Below are 15419 nucleotides of genomic sequence, written 5' to 3'. Positions count from 1 at the left end.
TGGCTTGAGTATAAAACAAGGCTTTAATCAACTGTTTCAAAACCATGAGTTCTAGTTACATCACTAGTTCCTGGTTACAGAAACATCCTGAGCAAGCTGGGCCCACGCCCGAGTATTTGTACTCCTTGGACGGTGCCACCAGCTGGCTGCCCAGTGTTACTTCATGAGTCATCTCTTCATGAATGGTAAGATTCATGACAATCCCCATATCCCTTGATTCCCCTAGAGTCCAAAAATCTATTTATCTCAGCCTTGAATATACTCAACGACTGAGCCTCCACAGCCCTCTGGGGTAGAGAATTCCAAACATTCACAACCCTCTGAGTGAAGAAATTCCTCCTCATCTCAGTCCTAAATGACTGACCCCTTATCCTGAGACTGTGCCCCCTAGTTCTCGACTCTCCAGCCAGGGGAAACAACCTCTCCGCATCTACCCTGTCAATCCCCCTCAGAATCTTATATGTTTCACTTCTCATTCTTCTAAATTCCAGAGAGTATAGACCCAATCTACTCAATCTCTCCTCATAAGAAGCTTTAATGTAGCAAGGCAGTTCTGCTCAACCTTTATAAATCGCTGGTTCGGCCCCAGCTGGAGTATTGCATCCAATTGTGGGCACCACACTGTAGGAAGGATGTCGAGGCCTTGGAGAGGGAGCAGAGGAGATTTACTAGAATGATACTAGGGATGAGGGACTTCAGTTATATGGAGAGATTTAGAGAAGCTGAGGTTGTTCTTAGAGCAGAGAAAATTAAGGGGAGATTTAATAGAGGTGTTCAAAAATTATGAGAGGTCTTGATAGAGTAGCTAGGGAGAAACTGTTTCCACTGGCAGAAGGGACACAGATTTGAGATAACAACAGAAAATGCTGGAAAAACTCAGCAGGTCAGGCAACATCCGTGGAGAGAAATTTGAGTTGACGTTTCGGGTTGGACCCTTCTTCAAAACTGGAAAGAAAAGAAACTAGATCGGAGGCAGGGCTGCGATCGGACAAAAGAATAAAAGAAACAAAAGAAGTAAAATAGATTAGAAGCTAGACGAGATGGTAATAGGCTGGGATTAGGTGTAAAGTGTACTGGCAGGGCAAAAGATAGCTGCCAGGTGTGAGAGAGAAACAAAAGGAAAGGGGGGGGGGGGGGGAAAGGAGTGGAACAATTACAAGAGAAAATGAAATGGGGGCCGAGCTTATGATCTGAAATTGTTGAACTCGATATTGAGTCCGGAAGGCTGCAGACTGCCTAATCGGAAGATGAGGTGCTGTTCCTCGAGTTTACGTTGAGCTTCCGTGGAACAATACAAGAGGCCAAGGACGGTGAGGTCCGAGTGGGAATGGAGCGGTGAATTAAAATGACAGGCGACCGGAAGCTCGGGGTCACCCTTACGGACTGAACGGAGGTGTTCCGCAAAGCGGTCACCCAATCTGCGTTTGGTCTCCCCAATGTAGAGGAGACCGCATCGTGCGCAGCGAATACAGTATACTAGATTGCGAGAAGTACAAGTAAATCGCTGTTTCACCTGGAAGGGGTGTTTGGGGCCCTGGACAGTGGGAAGGGGGAAGGTATAGGGGCAGGTGTTACATCTCCTCCGCTTGCACGGGAAGGTGGCAGGCGAAGAGGAAGGGCTGTTTGGGGTGATAAAGGAGTGGCAAAAGAACCAGAGAATTTTTTTTATGCAGCGAGTTATGATGATCTGGAATGAACTGTCTGAAAGGGCGGTGGAAGCAGATTGAATCATAACTTTCAAGAGGGTATTGGATAAATACTTGAAAAGGAAAGATTTGCAAGGCTGTAGGGAAAGAGCGGGGGAGAGTGAGACTAATTGGAGAGCTCTTTCAAAGAGCCGGCACAGGCATGATGGGCCAAATGGTCTCCTTCTGTGCAGTAAGATTCTATGATTCTATATACTTGTTGAGATTAGCCAGTTTGTTGATATTAGCTTATCTCTGGCCGTTCAAATAATCAGGATCGAGTGCAAACCAATGTGGTGGGTATATTGCGTTTAATCGGAGTTTAAGACTGAATATAACACACTAGTTATACAGCGAAAACACACGACCGTGACGAGCAGCTGGCATCGGTCCCGATCGGACAGACGGCTGGCGTGCACGAACAGCTCTTCGGCTTACGGCCTTCCTCCCTCCCTCCCTCCCTCCTAGAACCGCCAAGAGTGTTAAACTGGGTCTGTCCTCGGAAGAGTGTTAGACCATTGATCACTCTTGCAAGCTCTCCACTTCACCGCCTGTGCTAAGGCCTCTTTTTTAGGTTCTTGCCTTTATTCTCTTTTTATTTATGGGTTGGGCATGATGTAGAATATGGACAGGACCATTTAACCTATAGAGGTTCCCCTTAAAACAAGGTGCCCAATGGTGTGTCGAGTTCTTTGTCTTAGCTTTCAGATGAAAAACCCTCCCCTAAAGGGGTCTCATGCTTTTCCTCACATCTTTCCTGTTTATAGGAAGGCCCATCCAACTGATTTCCTCCTATCTCCCCCGCCCTTGACCTCCCAAGTTTGGAGTCAGACAGGCCATTCTCAGCCTTCAGATGTTCGTAGCTGCTTATTATCAGTTATTTATGTTCAAGCTGTTCATGCAGCTTAGCTGTGCAAAACTAACTCTTTCATTCCATTCTCAGACTATTGTACCATGGAATGAATCATTAAATTCCCAAAGATATCCTCTATTCTATTCTCACACACTGGTTAACTTACGCATTTTAACGCAGGTTTTTGTTAAACAAAGTCAGAATCCTAACTTAGCAGCATTACAATAATATGGTTATTAGCGGTAATGGAAGAAACATAGGCGTTGGGCCTTAGTTGGTCAAATTAAAGATACATAAAACAAAGTCGAAATCCTAACTTACAAATAGCAGAAAGCTAGCCTGGGAAACAAGGTCATATGTGACTTGCCACAATGCAGAATGTTATAACGTTCACAGGGAACCAAAAACATCAGCAAATTCTAAGCATCTATCCAGCTATTCTAATACTAGTCTGCAGAGACACTTTTGCCTCAAGTTCTAATACAATCATCTAAACACAGTATTATTTGCGTCACAATTTCATTCGCATAACCATATACATTATATAGATACCCCTAATTTCTAACAACTCAATTTAGAAATCCTTTTTGTGAGCACTCCTCTTTCTCTTTTCCCTCCCCAGTCTAATGTAGTTATTGCTGCAATGTAGGGAAGTGTGGCAGCCAATTTGCACACAGCAAGGTCCCACAAAACGGTAATGAGATGATGACCAGATAATCTGTTTTGTTTGATTGAGAGATAAATATTCGCCAGGGAGCGCTCCCCTGCTCTTCTTCGAAATAGTGGCCGCGGGACCTTTTGCATCCACCTGAGCGAGCAGACGGGGGCCTCGGTTTAATGTCTCATCCGAAAGACGGCACCTCCAACAGTGCGGCGCTCCCCCAGCACTGCACTGGGAGTGTCAGCCTATATTATGTGCTCCAGTCTCCGGAGTGGGACTTGAACCCACGACCTTCTGACTCTGAGGCGAGGGTGCTGCCCACTGAGCCACTGGCTGACACTTCTGAAGCACAAGGAGTTTATTTTTTATCATAAAGGTGCTCTACTGAGGCAGGTTGTTGTTGGCGTCAGCGGGAAGCAGACTCGGGGCTGCACTCACTGACCGCGGTTTAAAAAGAGGATGGGTAAATAGAAACCACATAAATAATGAGTGATACAAGGCAGTTACTTGAAGGCTGTAATCTGAGCTGAGGATTTGGATAACAGAGTTCTAAACTACTGATGTTGTCTCTGTCCTTCATGTTAGATTACAACAACAACAACCTGCATTTTATATAGTGCCTTTACTGTAGTAAAACGTCCCGAGGCTTTTCGGAGGAGTGTTATCAGACAGAGATTGACACCGAGCCACGTGAGCCCATTACAGCCCCATTCAGTGTGCGAGCAGTGATGGGGCTTATCTGCATGTCAACCGGCAGAATCTTGGGGAAAATATGTGGGATGTGGATTGGGCTGCAAGCAACTGACTGGAAATCAGTCAAGCTGTGCAGGAAGCGAGGACTGGAAAATCTGTCGGCCATTTCTTCTGAACAGCAGTGACGTTCAAACTTGCATTCAGATCAAAGGTTGCGCTTGTAACTCGTTCCCTGGCACTTATAAGTTAACTGACCTCTACCGTTTAACCGTTTCAGTGCAGTGCAGTTGGGAACGGACATGCTGGAGCTCGACTGTCACATGACGAAAGATGAACAAGTGGTTGTATCGCACGACGACAACTTAAAGCGGGCCACCGGGGTGAATGTGAATATAGCCAACCTCAACTTTTCAGTAAGCGGTAAACTTTTCCTAAGAGTTATTTTAAGCAGCTGTGGCGTTTCCCTTGTCACTGTGTGCCACGTGGTACAGAATGAAGTTGCACCTTGCCAACGTCTTTCGGACGTACAGTGAACGGTTAGGTTGGCAAACATGGCAGCCATGTTGTTCACAGCAAGATCCCAGGAACAACAAATGAGACAAAAGACCTGCGTTGGTTGACGAAGAAATGTTGCGCAGGACACCGGGGGAACTTTCTGTTCTTCTTTGAACAGTGACATGGGAACTTTAACATGCACGTGAATAAAAAAAAACTCAACAGGCAGCTTTTGATGTAACATCTCACACGAAGCACTGCCCCTCCGACAGTGCGGCGCTCCCTCAGCGCTGCCCCTCCCGACAGTGCGGCGCTCCCTCTGCGCTGCCCCTCCCGACAGTGCGGCGCTCCCTCTGCGCTGCCCCTCCCGACAGTGCGGCGCTCCCTCTGCGCTGCCCCTCCCGACAGTGCGGCGCTCCCTCTGCGCTGCCCCTCCCGACAGTGCGGCGCTCCCTCTGCGCTGCCCCTCCCGACAGTGCGGCGCTCCCTCTGCGCTGCCCCTCCCGACAGTGCGGCGGAGCCTGGATTACGTTCTCGTTCTGGAGTGGGGCCCAAACCCACGACCTTCTGACTCCAAAACCAATGTTAAATTGACGCAGCGACTGTACTTTTGTCTAGTTCTATGATCCACTTGCGCAACAAAAAAAATAAACTGAGGAAGCTGCCAAATAGCTCCAGATAGAATTCAAGCCTCTAATAACAAGCTGACCTACATTACAGCAGTGACTACACTTCAAAAGTAGTTCATTGGCTGTAAAGCGCTTTGGGACGTCCCGAGGTGGTGAAAAGTGCTGTATAAATACAAGTTCTTTCTTTTCAATTGTGTAAATTTAATCATCAAACTGCAGTTCATTGAATAAAGCCCTGGATTAAGAGCTCAATATCTGGAAGAAGCGAGCATTTCATGGGTCATGCAGGGAGCAAAAGGCCACAGGTTCAAAGCTGCAAAGGGTAAATGTAGGACTGACGTTGAGAGGGGTCGTCAGCTGGGACGAGTGCCAGGATAGAGTGGTTAAGGCCAGGAGACTGGAGTCATTTAAGGAACAGCTAGGTGCTAAATCAGGAAGTCAGTGGGGCCAGTGCTCTGGATGGATGAGGTGAAATCGGATGGGCCGAAGGGCTGTCTTCATCCCAGCCCATCTTGTGGAAACGATTCCCGGCGCAGTCAAACGACAGCTGAAATTCCTGTAACGACATTCGATTTGTGTTGGATAACGTCCATGCCATTCCTGCCCACGATCACCAGCCAATGAAGTGCTACCTGTAATGGGGAGACAGTAGAGTTGCCACCCTCTGGTTGGACTGTATTCCGAGAGGTTTCATCACATGGCCTCCCAACCCACTCCTGCCATTGGTTGCCTGATGCGTCATCCCATGTGGCAATTAGTCAATGATGGCGGCTACAATACCCAGAATCCTCTGTGCAGCAGGAACCGCTCTATTTATTGGGTGGTTTTATTGGTTAGATGCGCCAGGGCTGCATTGTATCCTTGGGCGTGTTATGTCTCCTGGGTTGTAGAATTATAAAATTTACGGCACAGTAGGAGGCCATTCGGCCCATCGTGTCTGTGCCGGCTAAAAAAGAGCTATCCAGCCTAATCCCACTTTCCAGCTCTTGGTCTGTAGCCTTGCAGTTTACGGCACTCCAAGTGCATATCCAAGTACTTTTTAAATGTGGTGAGGGTTTCTCCCTCTACCACCCTTTCAGGCAGTGATTTCCAGACTCCCACCACCTTCGGTGAAAAAATTTCTCCTAAACTCTCCTCTAATCCTTCTACCAATTACTTTAAATCTATGTTACCTGGTTATTGACCTCTCTGCTAAGGGAAATAGATCCTTCCTATCCACTCTATCCAGGCCCCTCATCATTTTATACACCTCAATTAAGCCTCCCCTCAGCCTCCTCTGTTCCAAAGAAAACAACCCCAGTCTATCCAATCTTTCCTCATAGCTAAAATTCCCCAGTCCAGGCAACATCCTCGTAAATCTCCTCTGTACCCTCTCTAGTGCAATCACATCTTTCCTGTATTGTGACCAGAACTGTACACAGTACTCTAGCTGTAGCCTAACTAGTGTCCGGGAGAGTCCTCTACTGGGTTGCTTGCAGAGTTTATTCTATAATTCCGGGAGACTCCAGAACAATCCGGGAGGGTTGGTAACCCTGGGAGACTGTCGGTTTGCAAAGGACGAGATCAAATGGGTTAGTGATCCACCATCGTCTGAACCGATCCATTAAAAAAAATTTGTTTATGGGATGTGGGCATCGCTGGCAAGGCCAGCATTTATTGCCCATCCCTAATTGCCCTCGAGAAGGTGGTGGTGAGCCGCCTTCTTGAATCACTGCAGTCCGTGTGGTGAAGGTACTCCCACAGTGCTGATAGGTCAAAATCCTGGAACTCCCTCCCTAACGACGATGAAGGATCGGCGATATACTTCTAAGTCAGGATGGTGTGTGACTTGCAGGTGAAGTTGGAGGTGGTGGTGTTCCCATGCGGCTGCTGCCCTTGTCCTTCTAGGTGGTAGAGGTCGCGGGTTTGGGAGGTGCTGCCGAAGAAGCCTTGGCGAGTTGGTGCAGTGCATCTTGTAGATGGTACACGGTGCGCTGATGGTGGAGGGAGTGAATGTTTAAAGTGGTGGATAGGGTGCCAATCAAGCGGGCTGCTTTGTCCTGGATGGTGTCGAGCTTAATTGAAGTTGTAGGCTTATTCAAGGAATGAACTACGGCTCTATTGAGTGAGTCATCCTGCGTTTGCACATTGGAAACTTGTCTCTTGCATGGCTGTAACACACGTTTGGAGGTTTTAATTCTTTGTTTTACTCCTGTCTTTTTGGAGCTAGCGTTGCAGATGTATCAAGTGGTGAATGAGTAATCAGTGTACTAATGTGATCCGTTCTTCTTTCTTCCCCCCCCCCCCCCCCCCCAACACCCCTCTCAGGAGCTCCCGTCCTATCATTGCAGGCTGCACGTCTCCTTTCAGAAAGGTAAGGTCTGGTTTTTACACAAGGCTAAAACAGAAAATGCTGCAAACACTCGGCAGGTCAGGCAGCAGCAGTGGAGAGAGAAACAGAGTTAACGTTTCAGGTCACAGATGCTGCTTGACTTGCTGAATGTTTGCAGCATCTTCTGTTTTTATTTCAGATTTCCAGCAGTATTTTTGCATTTCTTTTAATAAAAGGGTTACTTCTCTTCCATTCAATATATCCAGAGCAAACCAAATAAATAGTTTAAACCTTTAATCTGACAAAATTGTGTCTAGACGGACACCCATATTGTTAAAAATGATATGAGAAAATGAACCCAATGGCGTGTCATTGCTTTAATCCGCAATGCCGTGACTCGGATTCGAACCGAGGTCATCCACACCACTGTCTGCTTTAAAGTCACCTTTGACATGTTACTCAGGCAACACAGAAGAAAATAGCCGAGTACAGGGCCAGTGTCTAACACACCCACACATATTCTACTACTGTTATTTTAAACCTAACATGTTACAAAAATGGAACTGGGACATTTTAAAAAAAGCTTAAAAACATAAAATGCTGCAAACACTCAGCTGGCCAGACAACTCTGTTTCTCTCTGCACAGATGCTAACGTTTCAGGTCGATGACCTTCCGTCAGAACTGGAAAAAGTTAGAGATGTGTGACAGATTTTAAGCAAGTGCAGGGGCAGTGGGGAGGAGGAGAACGAACAGGGCCCTCGGCCGATCTGCAAATCGCTCGAGGTACAGAAGCAGCATAATGCTGCAGTGCGTCCCACAGGAAAGCAATCGTCTCCTGTGTTTCACGTGGTGTGATTGCACCGTTTCGCGAGCCATTTGGGCCAGGGATCTCTGGCCCAATGCAGATCTCAGCCGGGAGAGCTGAAGGGGGCGCTGCCGTCTGAGTCTTGAGTGACGGAGGGCAGAAAAAATGTGTGGCCAGGATTCCTCATACCATCCTGTGACCCCCATGGATAACGTTCCCAGCGGTTTCATCACGTGACCTCCCAGTTCGAACCATCCCGCTCCCGCCATTGGTTTCCTGAGGCATCGTTCCTCGCAGCAACTCATTAATAATGGCGGCTACAATACCCACAGTCCTCTGCGCTCCTGAAGCTGCTCTATCTCTTGGGTGGGTTTTATAGGTTAAATGCACCCGGGTTACATTGCGCCCTAAGGGCATGCTGCGGCCCTCTCGGGTAGACATAAAAGTTCCCCGGCGTCCTGGCCAATATTTATCCCTCAGCCAACATCACTAAAAAAAAACATTTATCCGGTCATTATCACATTGCTGTTTGTGGGATCTTGCTGTGCGCAAATTGGCTGCCATGTTTCCTACAACAGTGACTACACTTCAAAAATACTTCATTAGCTGTAAAGCACTTTGGGACGTCCCGAGGTCATGAAAGGCGCTATAGAAATGCAAGTCCTTTCTTTCTTAAAGCTTCTTTAAAAAAAACTAGCTCTAAAGGTGTTGGCTGTCAGCCAAATAATCAAAGAATTGAACCCATTGTCGGACTTTTATATTCACGTACTCCTTTAAATAGGAGCCAGTGGGATCTATCAATGCTTGGTAAGTCAGATTCCACAGCCAATGTGACGAGGTTAATAGGATTTCCATATAATGGTGTAAAGCTGAGTGGATAGCTCAGTCCCACTGTGCTGGCTGAATTTGATTCAAGGTGAGTATTTCTGCTGTGAACTCGGTTCTGTATTCCCTGTCTCTGCGATGGGCTGATTCTCTCTTTCTTTCTTAAATGAAACTTCTGCTATTGCCTTCTGGTACTGAACGTGGCAGAGCGATTGGTGCCACGGTTCTCTGCTGTGAAAATTGGCACCAGTTCATAACCTGAGCAGAAATCCTTTTAAGCCGAACATGTGTCAGTAGTGGAACAGAGTCCCCAGGGTAGAGCAGGGCATTAGGAGTATTTTAGATGTGGCGTTTACCTGCTTCTAATAAATTCAATAGGTAATTTAGGAGAAACATCTTTTACCTACTTCCACCTCTGTAACATCGCCCGTCTCCGCCCCTGCCTCAGCTCATCCACTGCTGAAACCCTCATCCATGCCTTTGTTACCTCTAGACTTGACTATTCCAACGCACTCCTGGCTGGCCTCCCACATTCCACCCTACGTAAACTTGAGGTCATCCAAAACTCAGCTGCCCGTGTCCTAACTCGTACCAAGTCCTGTTCACCCATCACCCTTTTGCTCGCAGACCTACATTGGCTCCCGGTTAAGCAATGCCTCGATTTCAAAATTCTCATCCTTGTTTTCAAATCCCTCCATGGCCTCACCCCTCCCTATCTCTGTAACCTCCTCCAGCCCCACAACTCCCCGAGATATCTGCGCTCCTCTAATTCTGCCCTCTTGAGCATCCCTGATTATAATCGCTCAACAATTGGTGGCTGTGCCTTCTGGTGCCTAGGCCCTAAGCTCTGGAATTCCCTGCCTAAACCTCTTCGCTTCTCTACCTTTCTTTCCTCCTTTAAGACGCTCCTTAAAACCTACCTCTTTGACCAAGCTTTTGGTCACCTGCCCTAATTTATCCTTATGTGGCTTGGTGTCATTTTTTTGTCTTATAATACTCCTGTGCAGCGCCTTTGGATGTTTTACTACGTTAAAGGCGCTATATAAATACAAGTTGTTGTTGTTGAGAGTGATGAGAATGTGGAACTCGCTACCACAGGGAGTGGTTGAGGCAAATTGCACAGATGCATTTAAGGGGAAGCTGGATAAACACATGAAGGAGAAAGGAATAGAAGATTATGTTGATGGGGTTCGATGAAGTAGGGTGGGAGGAGGCTCTCTCTGTAGTATTTTGGCTTTTTTAATGGGGATAGAGGGGGCAGTCTTACGTTCCCTTACTTTTCCTGGTAATTTTACTCCTCTGTCCTCTGCCTGGTTTGATCACCTCTGCAGCTGCAAGGCTCGGACTGAGTCCTACTTGGTTACAGGGCCGTGGGGAAGAGAGCGGGGCGTTGGGATTCATTTTGGATTGCTCCAGCAAAGAGCCGGCGTAGACACGATAGGCCAAAAGGCCTTCTCCTGCTGTAAAACACTTGACGTTTGTGGCCTGGGCTCACCAACAGCTTGGACTGGTAGAGCGCCTTTAACGTGGAGCAGGGTCCCAAGGCGTAAAGGGGAGGGGACGAATGGGCACCGATCTGGAGGAGGAGATATTAGGAGGGGTGACCAAAGGCTTGGTCAAAGAGGTGGGTTTTAAGGAAGGGGGGTCTTCAAGGGTGAGAGAGAGGCGTTTTAGGGAGGGATTTCCAGAGAGCCCAGGCTCTAGGTGGCTGCAGGCATAGCTGCCAATGCTGGGGAGGGGGGTAATGGACAAAAGGAAGGCGGAGAGTTTGGGGGGATGTTGTAACGTGGGAGGAGGAGCGAGGCCACAGAGGAATTTAATTGCAAGAATTTCTTCACCCACAGAGTGGTGAACCTGTGGAATTTTCGATCACAAAAGGCAGTTGAGGCCAATTCATTAAATATATTCAAGAAGGAGTTGGATATATTTCTTAAGGCTAAAGGGATCAAGGGATATGGGGAGAAAGCAGGGACAGGGTACTGAATTTGGATGATCAGCCATGATCTCATTAAATGGCGGAGCAGGCTTGAGGGGCCAAATGGCCTGCTCCTATCTTCTATGTTTCTATGAAGAATGACCACTGGGGAAGGATGGGTCAGTTGGGGTGATGACTGTCCTTTCTCACAGCAGTGAATTGTAATGGGCAGGTTTATATATTGTTTCTGGTTCTTGGGATGTGGGCGACACTGGCATTCATTGCCCTGCCTCCTCCTTATGTTAAATTTACAGCATAGAAACAGACCATTCGGCCCAACTGGTCTGTGCTGGTGTGTATGCTCCACACGAGCCTCCTCCCACCCATCTTCATCTCACCCCATCACCATATCCTTCTATTCCTTTCTCCTTCATGTGTTTATCTAGCTTCCCCTTGTTGTGTATCTGTGCTCTTCGCCTCAACCACTCCCTGTGGTAGCGAGTTCCACATTCTCACCACTCTCTGGGTAAAGAAGTTTCTCCTGAATTACCGATTGGATTTATTAGTGACTATCTTATATTTATGACCAATGTTCCCTTTAAGCTGTGTGGTCACGCAGGGCTCTGAAGGTCTTGCGCAGCCGACTCGCTGGCTTTTAAATGAAAACCTGCGCATGTGCGGTATTTTGAATGGGCCGTGCCGTCCCCCAAAAATTACAGGGGACATTTGCTTATGACCCCTAGTTCTGGTCTTCCCCCCCCCCCCCCAACAAGTGGAAACATTTTCTCTGCATCCACCCAATCAAGCCCCTGCATTATTTTAAAGACCTCTATCAGATCACCCCTCAAATTCCATCTATTTGGAGAGAGACTAAAATAATTGCCCTCCTGAAGCAGGGGAAGAATGCTTGTGAAGCCTCCAGCTACTGCCCGATCTCCTTACTTTGCACTTGTTATAAAGTGCTGGAGAGGCTACTACTCCACAGACTACAGACTAGCCCCCATCATCGAGCCAACCATCCCTAAGGAGCAAGCGGGCTTCCCGAGTGGCCGTAACTGTTGCGACCAAGTGGTAGCTTTAACAACACACATCGAAGCAGGTTTCCAGCGCCAGCTCAAGACCGCCGTAGCACTCGTGGAGCTGTCAGCGGCGTATGACACAGTATGGAAGCATGGACTGCTTTTCAAGCTCTCCACCATTTTACCCTGCAGAACAACGATCCATCTTCTCAACTCCAAGCTTAGTGCACACACGGAAGCGTCGGTTGCTGTCACCCAGAAGAGTAGATATAGGACATTGAACAACGGACTCCCACAGGGGTCTGTCCTGGCACCAGTGTTATTCAACGTTTACATCAGTGACCTGCCCGAAACAGAGTCCCGCAAGTTCGTATACACTGATGACACTGCCTTGGCCACGCAAAACATGAATCTGTCCATCACCGAGGAGACCCTGACCAGTGATTTACAGAGGATGGAGGCCTACTTCCGCTGATGGTGACTTCGGCCAAACCCGCAAAAGACCGTCGCTCGACATTCCACCTCAACACCCATCAAGTAAACCAAGCTTTGAGAGCCTCCTTCTACGGCGCAGAGGTAAACTATGCCAAAAAACCCTCCTACTTAGGAGTCGTGCTTGATTGTACCCTGTCATATAGACAACATCTCCAGAACCTTGGGAAGAAACTAAAGAGTAGGGTCAACTTGATCCAGAAACTGGCCGGATCCACATGGGGAGCAGACACTCAAACCCTCCGTATGGCAGCACTCGCCCTGGGGTACTCTACAGCGGAGTACTGCTCTCCGGCATGGCTATCGAGTCCGCAGGTCAAATCCGTTGCTGTCCAGCTGAATTCTACTATGAGAATTATCACCGGTACGCTTTTATCGACACCAATAGCTGCCCGTGCTTGAAAACATCGCACCACCACACCTACGCTGCGAATATGCAGTCCCCAGAGAATACAACCGCTACACCAGCAAAGACATGCCGATCCAGGCCGACTTGAACAACCTACCACCAACCCGTCTCAAATCTAGGAGGCCATTTTGGACAGTCGCCAAAGCCCTTCAGCGATCTCCCCTCAGCCTTGATGACCGATGGCGAAATGCTTGGAAGAGCTGTGACATACGGAATGGATTCCTTATAGAGGACCCCACAGTACAACCTGAAGGATCAAACCTTTCTCGCAAACAGTGGTCACGGTCGATACTGCCACCTTCTCCATTGATGGAAGAATAAAGCATCCCCATCATGTGACTGTGGAGCTCCTAATCAGACCCTGGAGCACATCATTGAGCACTGCCCTCAGAGGAAATTCACAGGCAGCCTACAAGATATCCACGCTGTTACCTTTGGCCTGGATATCTGACTTGGATATTGACATTTCATTTGCTTTGCTACTACCGTACGAAAGAAGATCCCTCAGCCTTCTCTTTTCTAGAGAAAAGAGCCTGTTCAGTCTTTCCTGATGGGATCAGATAACACATGAATCCTGGACGACTCTGAGACTCATTATGATGCTTCGTAGCAACTGTGCAGCTTGCTGCTCCACTCTCTCAGTAAGCCAGACGTGAGGAGGGTCAATGAACCAGTTAAGTTATTGTGACCGTGTACAAAGTACCGGATTTATTGGGTTCACTTCTACACCTTGTCACGGCAGGTTAAAAATTTCAACTTCTGGGATTTTAGCCCAGTACCATAAAACATTGCTACTTCCCTAATGGGGGTAAATCAAGCCTGCACAGAGAGTTTGGTCTTATATTCCCAATTTCCCCCTCCCCCATCCATTCGCCCCTGAGCATGCTGATTCAACAACAACTTGCATTTTTGCAACAACATAGCACTTTTAACGTGTTAAAATGTCCCAAGGCGCTTCACAGGCAAAATTTGACACTGAGCCACAAATTGAGACAGGTGACCAAAAGCTTGATCAAAGAGGTAGTTTTGAGCGACTTAATGATGGGGAGAGAGAGAGAGAGATTTAGGGAGAGAATTCCAGAGCTTGGGGCCTAGGCGGCTGAAGGCATTGCCGCCAATGGTGGAGCGAAGGAAATCGGGGATACGCAAGAGGCCAGGATTGGACAAACGGGCGGGGGGGGGGGGGCGCGTCGGGAGTGCAGGAGAGTAGTGGGGGCGGCTTACAGGTGCTGGTGGGGAAGCTCGTGAGATGCGCGGAACCCTGAGCATCACGACAGGTGACGGGCAGGAGAATCGGTCCCATTCCCTTCCCATTGGATGACGTCCCTCGGCAATCAGTTGATCTGTGAGCGGCTTTGGGTGTGTGTGCGTCCGCAGACAGCTGTCGGCCCGTCGGTTAAATCTCCGGCTGATTGCTCGTCCCTCTGCTTTAGATTGCTTCTGCGAGGGAGGTGATGACAAACGGATTCCACTCTTGAAGGAAGTCTTCGAAGCCTTTCCGAGCACACCCATCAACATCGACATTAAGGTCAACAATGACATCCTCATTCAAAAGGTAGCAAACGGGGGGGGGGAAATTAACCCTTTTTTTTAACATTAAAGCCATAAAATCAGAAAGTGCTGGAAACACTCAGCAGGTCAGGCAGCATCTGTGGAGAGAGAAACAGAGTTTAACGTTTCAGGCCGGTGACCCTTCGTCAGAATTATTCCTGATGAAATCATCGTGTTCGAATGAAAGGTCATCGACCCGAAACATTAACTCTGTCTCTTTCTCCAAGATGCTGCCTGACCTGCTGAGTATTTCCAACGCAGAATCTTAATGGCACAGAAGGAGGCCACTCGACCCGTCGTGCCTGTACCGGCTCTTTGAAAGAGCTCCAATCTACTCCCACATGCCAGCTCTGTCCTCATAACACCCTGCTTCTGTTTTTATTTCAGATTTCCAGCATCTGCAGTATATTTTTCTTTCCTTTTTAAAAAAAAAAGATAATTAGCAAAAGAACCGGGATGGGACTGGGGGGGGGGTGTGAGAGATGAAGAGAAATAGTTTCACGCAGCGAGTTATGATGATCTGGAATGCAGTGCCTGAAAGGGTGGTGGAAGCGGATTCACTGTAGGGCGGGGATGCTGTCAGGCGTCGCCTGTCTCATATCAATTGCTTAAAGAGTCGGGAGAACATCTCGATGAAGCAAACTACCTGATATCCCCAAAGTAGAGAATTGTGTCGGCCGTGGCTCAGTGGGCAGCACCCTCTCCGGAGTCAGAATGTTGTGGGTTCGAGCCCCACTCCAGGGACTCGAGCACAAAAATCTAGGCCGACACACTCCAGTGCCGTGCTGAGGGAGGTGCCGCACTGTCGGAGGTGCCGTCTTTCAGATGAGACGTTAAACCGAGGCCCCGTCTGCGCTCTCGAGTGGATGTAAAAGATCCCATGGCAATATTTCGAAGAGGAGCAGGGAAGTTCTCCCCGGTGTCCTGGTCAATATTTATCCCTCAGTCAACATCACTAAAAACGGATGATCTGGTCATTATCACATTGCTGTTTATGGGAGCTTGCTGTGCACAAATTGGCTGCCGCGTTTCCCACATTACAACAGTGACTACACTTCAAAAGTACTTCATTGGC

The 15419-nt window shown here is 48.1% G+C and overlaps 1 protein-coding gene across 4 annotated transcripts in view; it reads left to right on the top strand.

Annotated features, from left to right (window-relative positions):
• The window catches only part of gdpd1 (glycerophosphodiester phosphodiesterase domain containing 1), a 48314-nt gene that overhangs the window by 25225 nt on the left and 7670 nt on the right, over positions 1-15419 (top strand). For 3 of the 4 annotated variants that reach the window (XM_085964723.1, XM_085964724.1, XM_085964725.1), the window contains exons 3-5: positions 4170-4305; positions 7324-7369; positions 14227-14348. In XM_085964723.1, coding sequence (XP_085820849.1) covers positions 4170-4305; positions 7324-7369; positions 14227-14348 — 304 coding nt within the window. The remainder of the gene's footprint in view (positions 1-4169; positions 4306-7323; positions 7370-14226; positions 14349-15419) is intronic. The other variant, XM_085964726.1, reaches the window with a different exon arrangement.

Source organism: Somniosus microcephalus, chromosome 22, assembly GCF_052327205.1.
Source record: "Somniosus microcephalus isolate GS21.2 chromosome 22, FLI_Smic_1.0, whole genome shotgun sequence".
Lineage (NCBI taxonomy): Eukaryota > Metazoa > Chordata > Chondrichthyes > Squaliformes > Somniosidae > Somniosus > Somniosus microcephalus.
The sequence above is the reverse complement of the archived record's forward strand: the minus strand, read 5'-3'. Positions and strand labels throughout refer to the sequence as shown.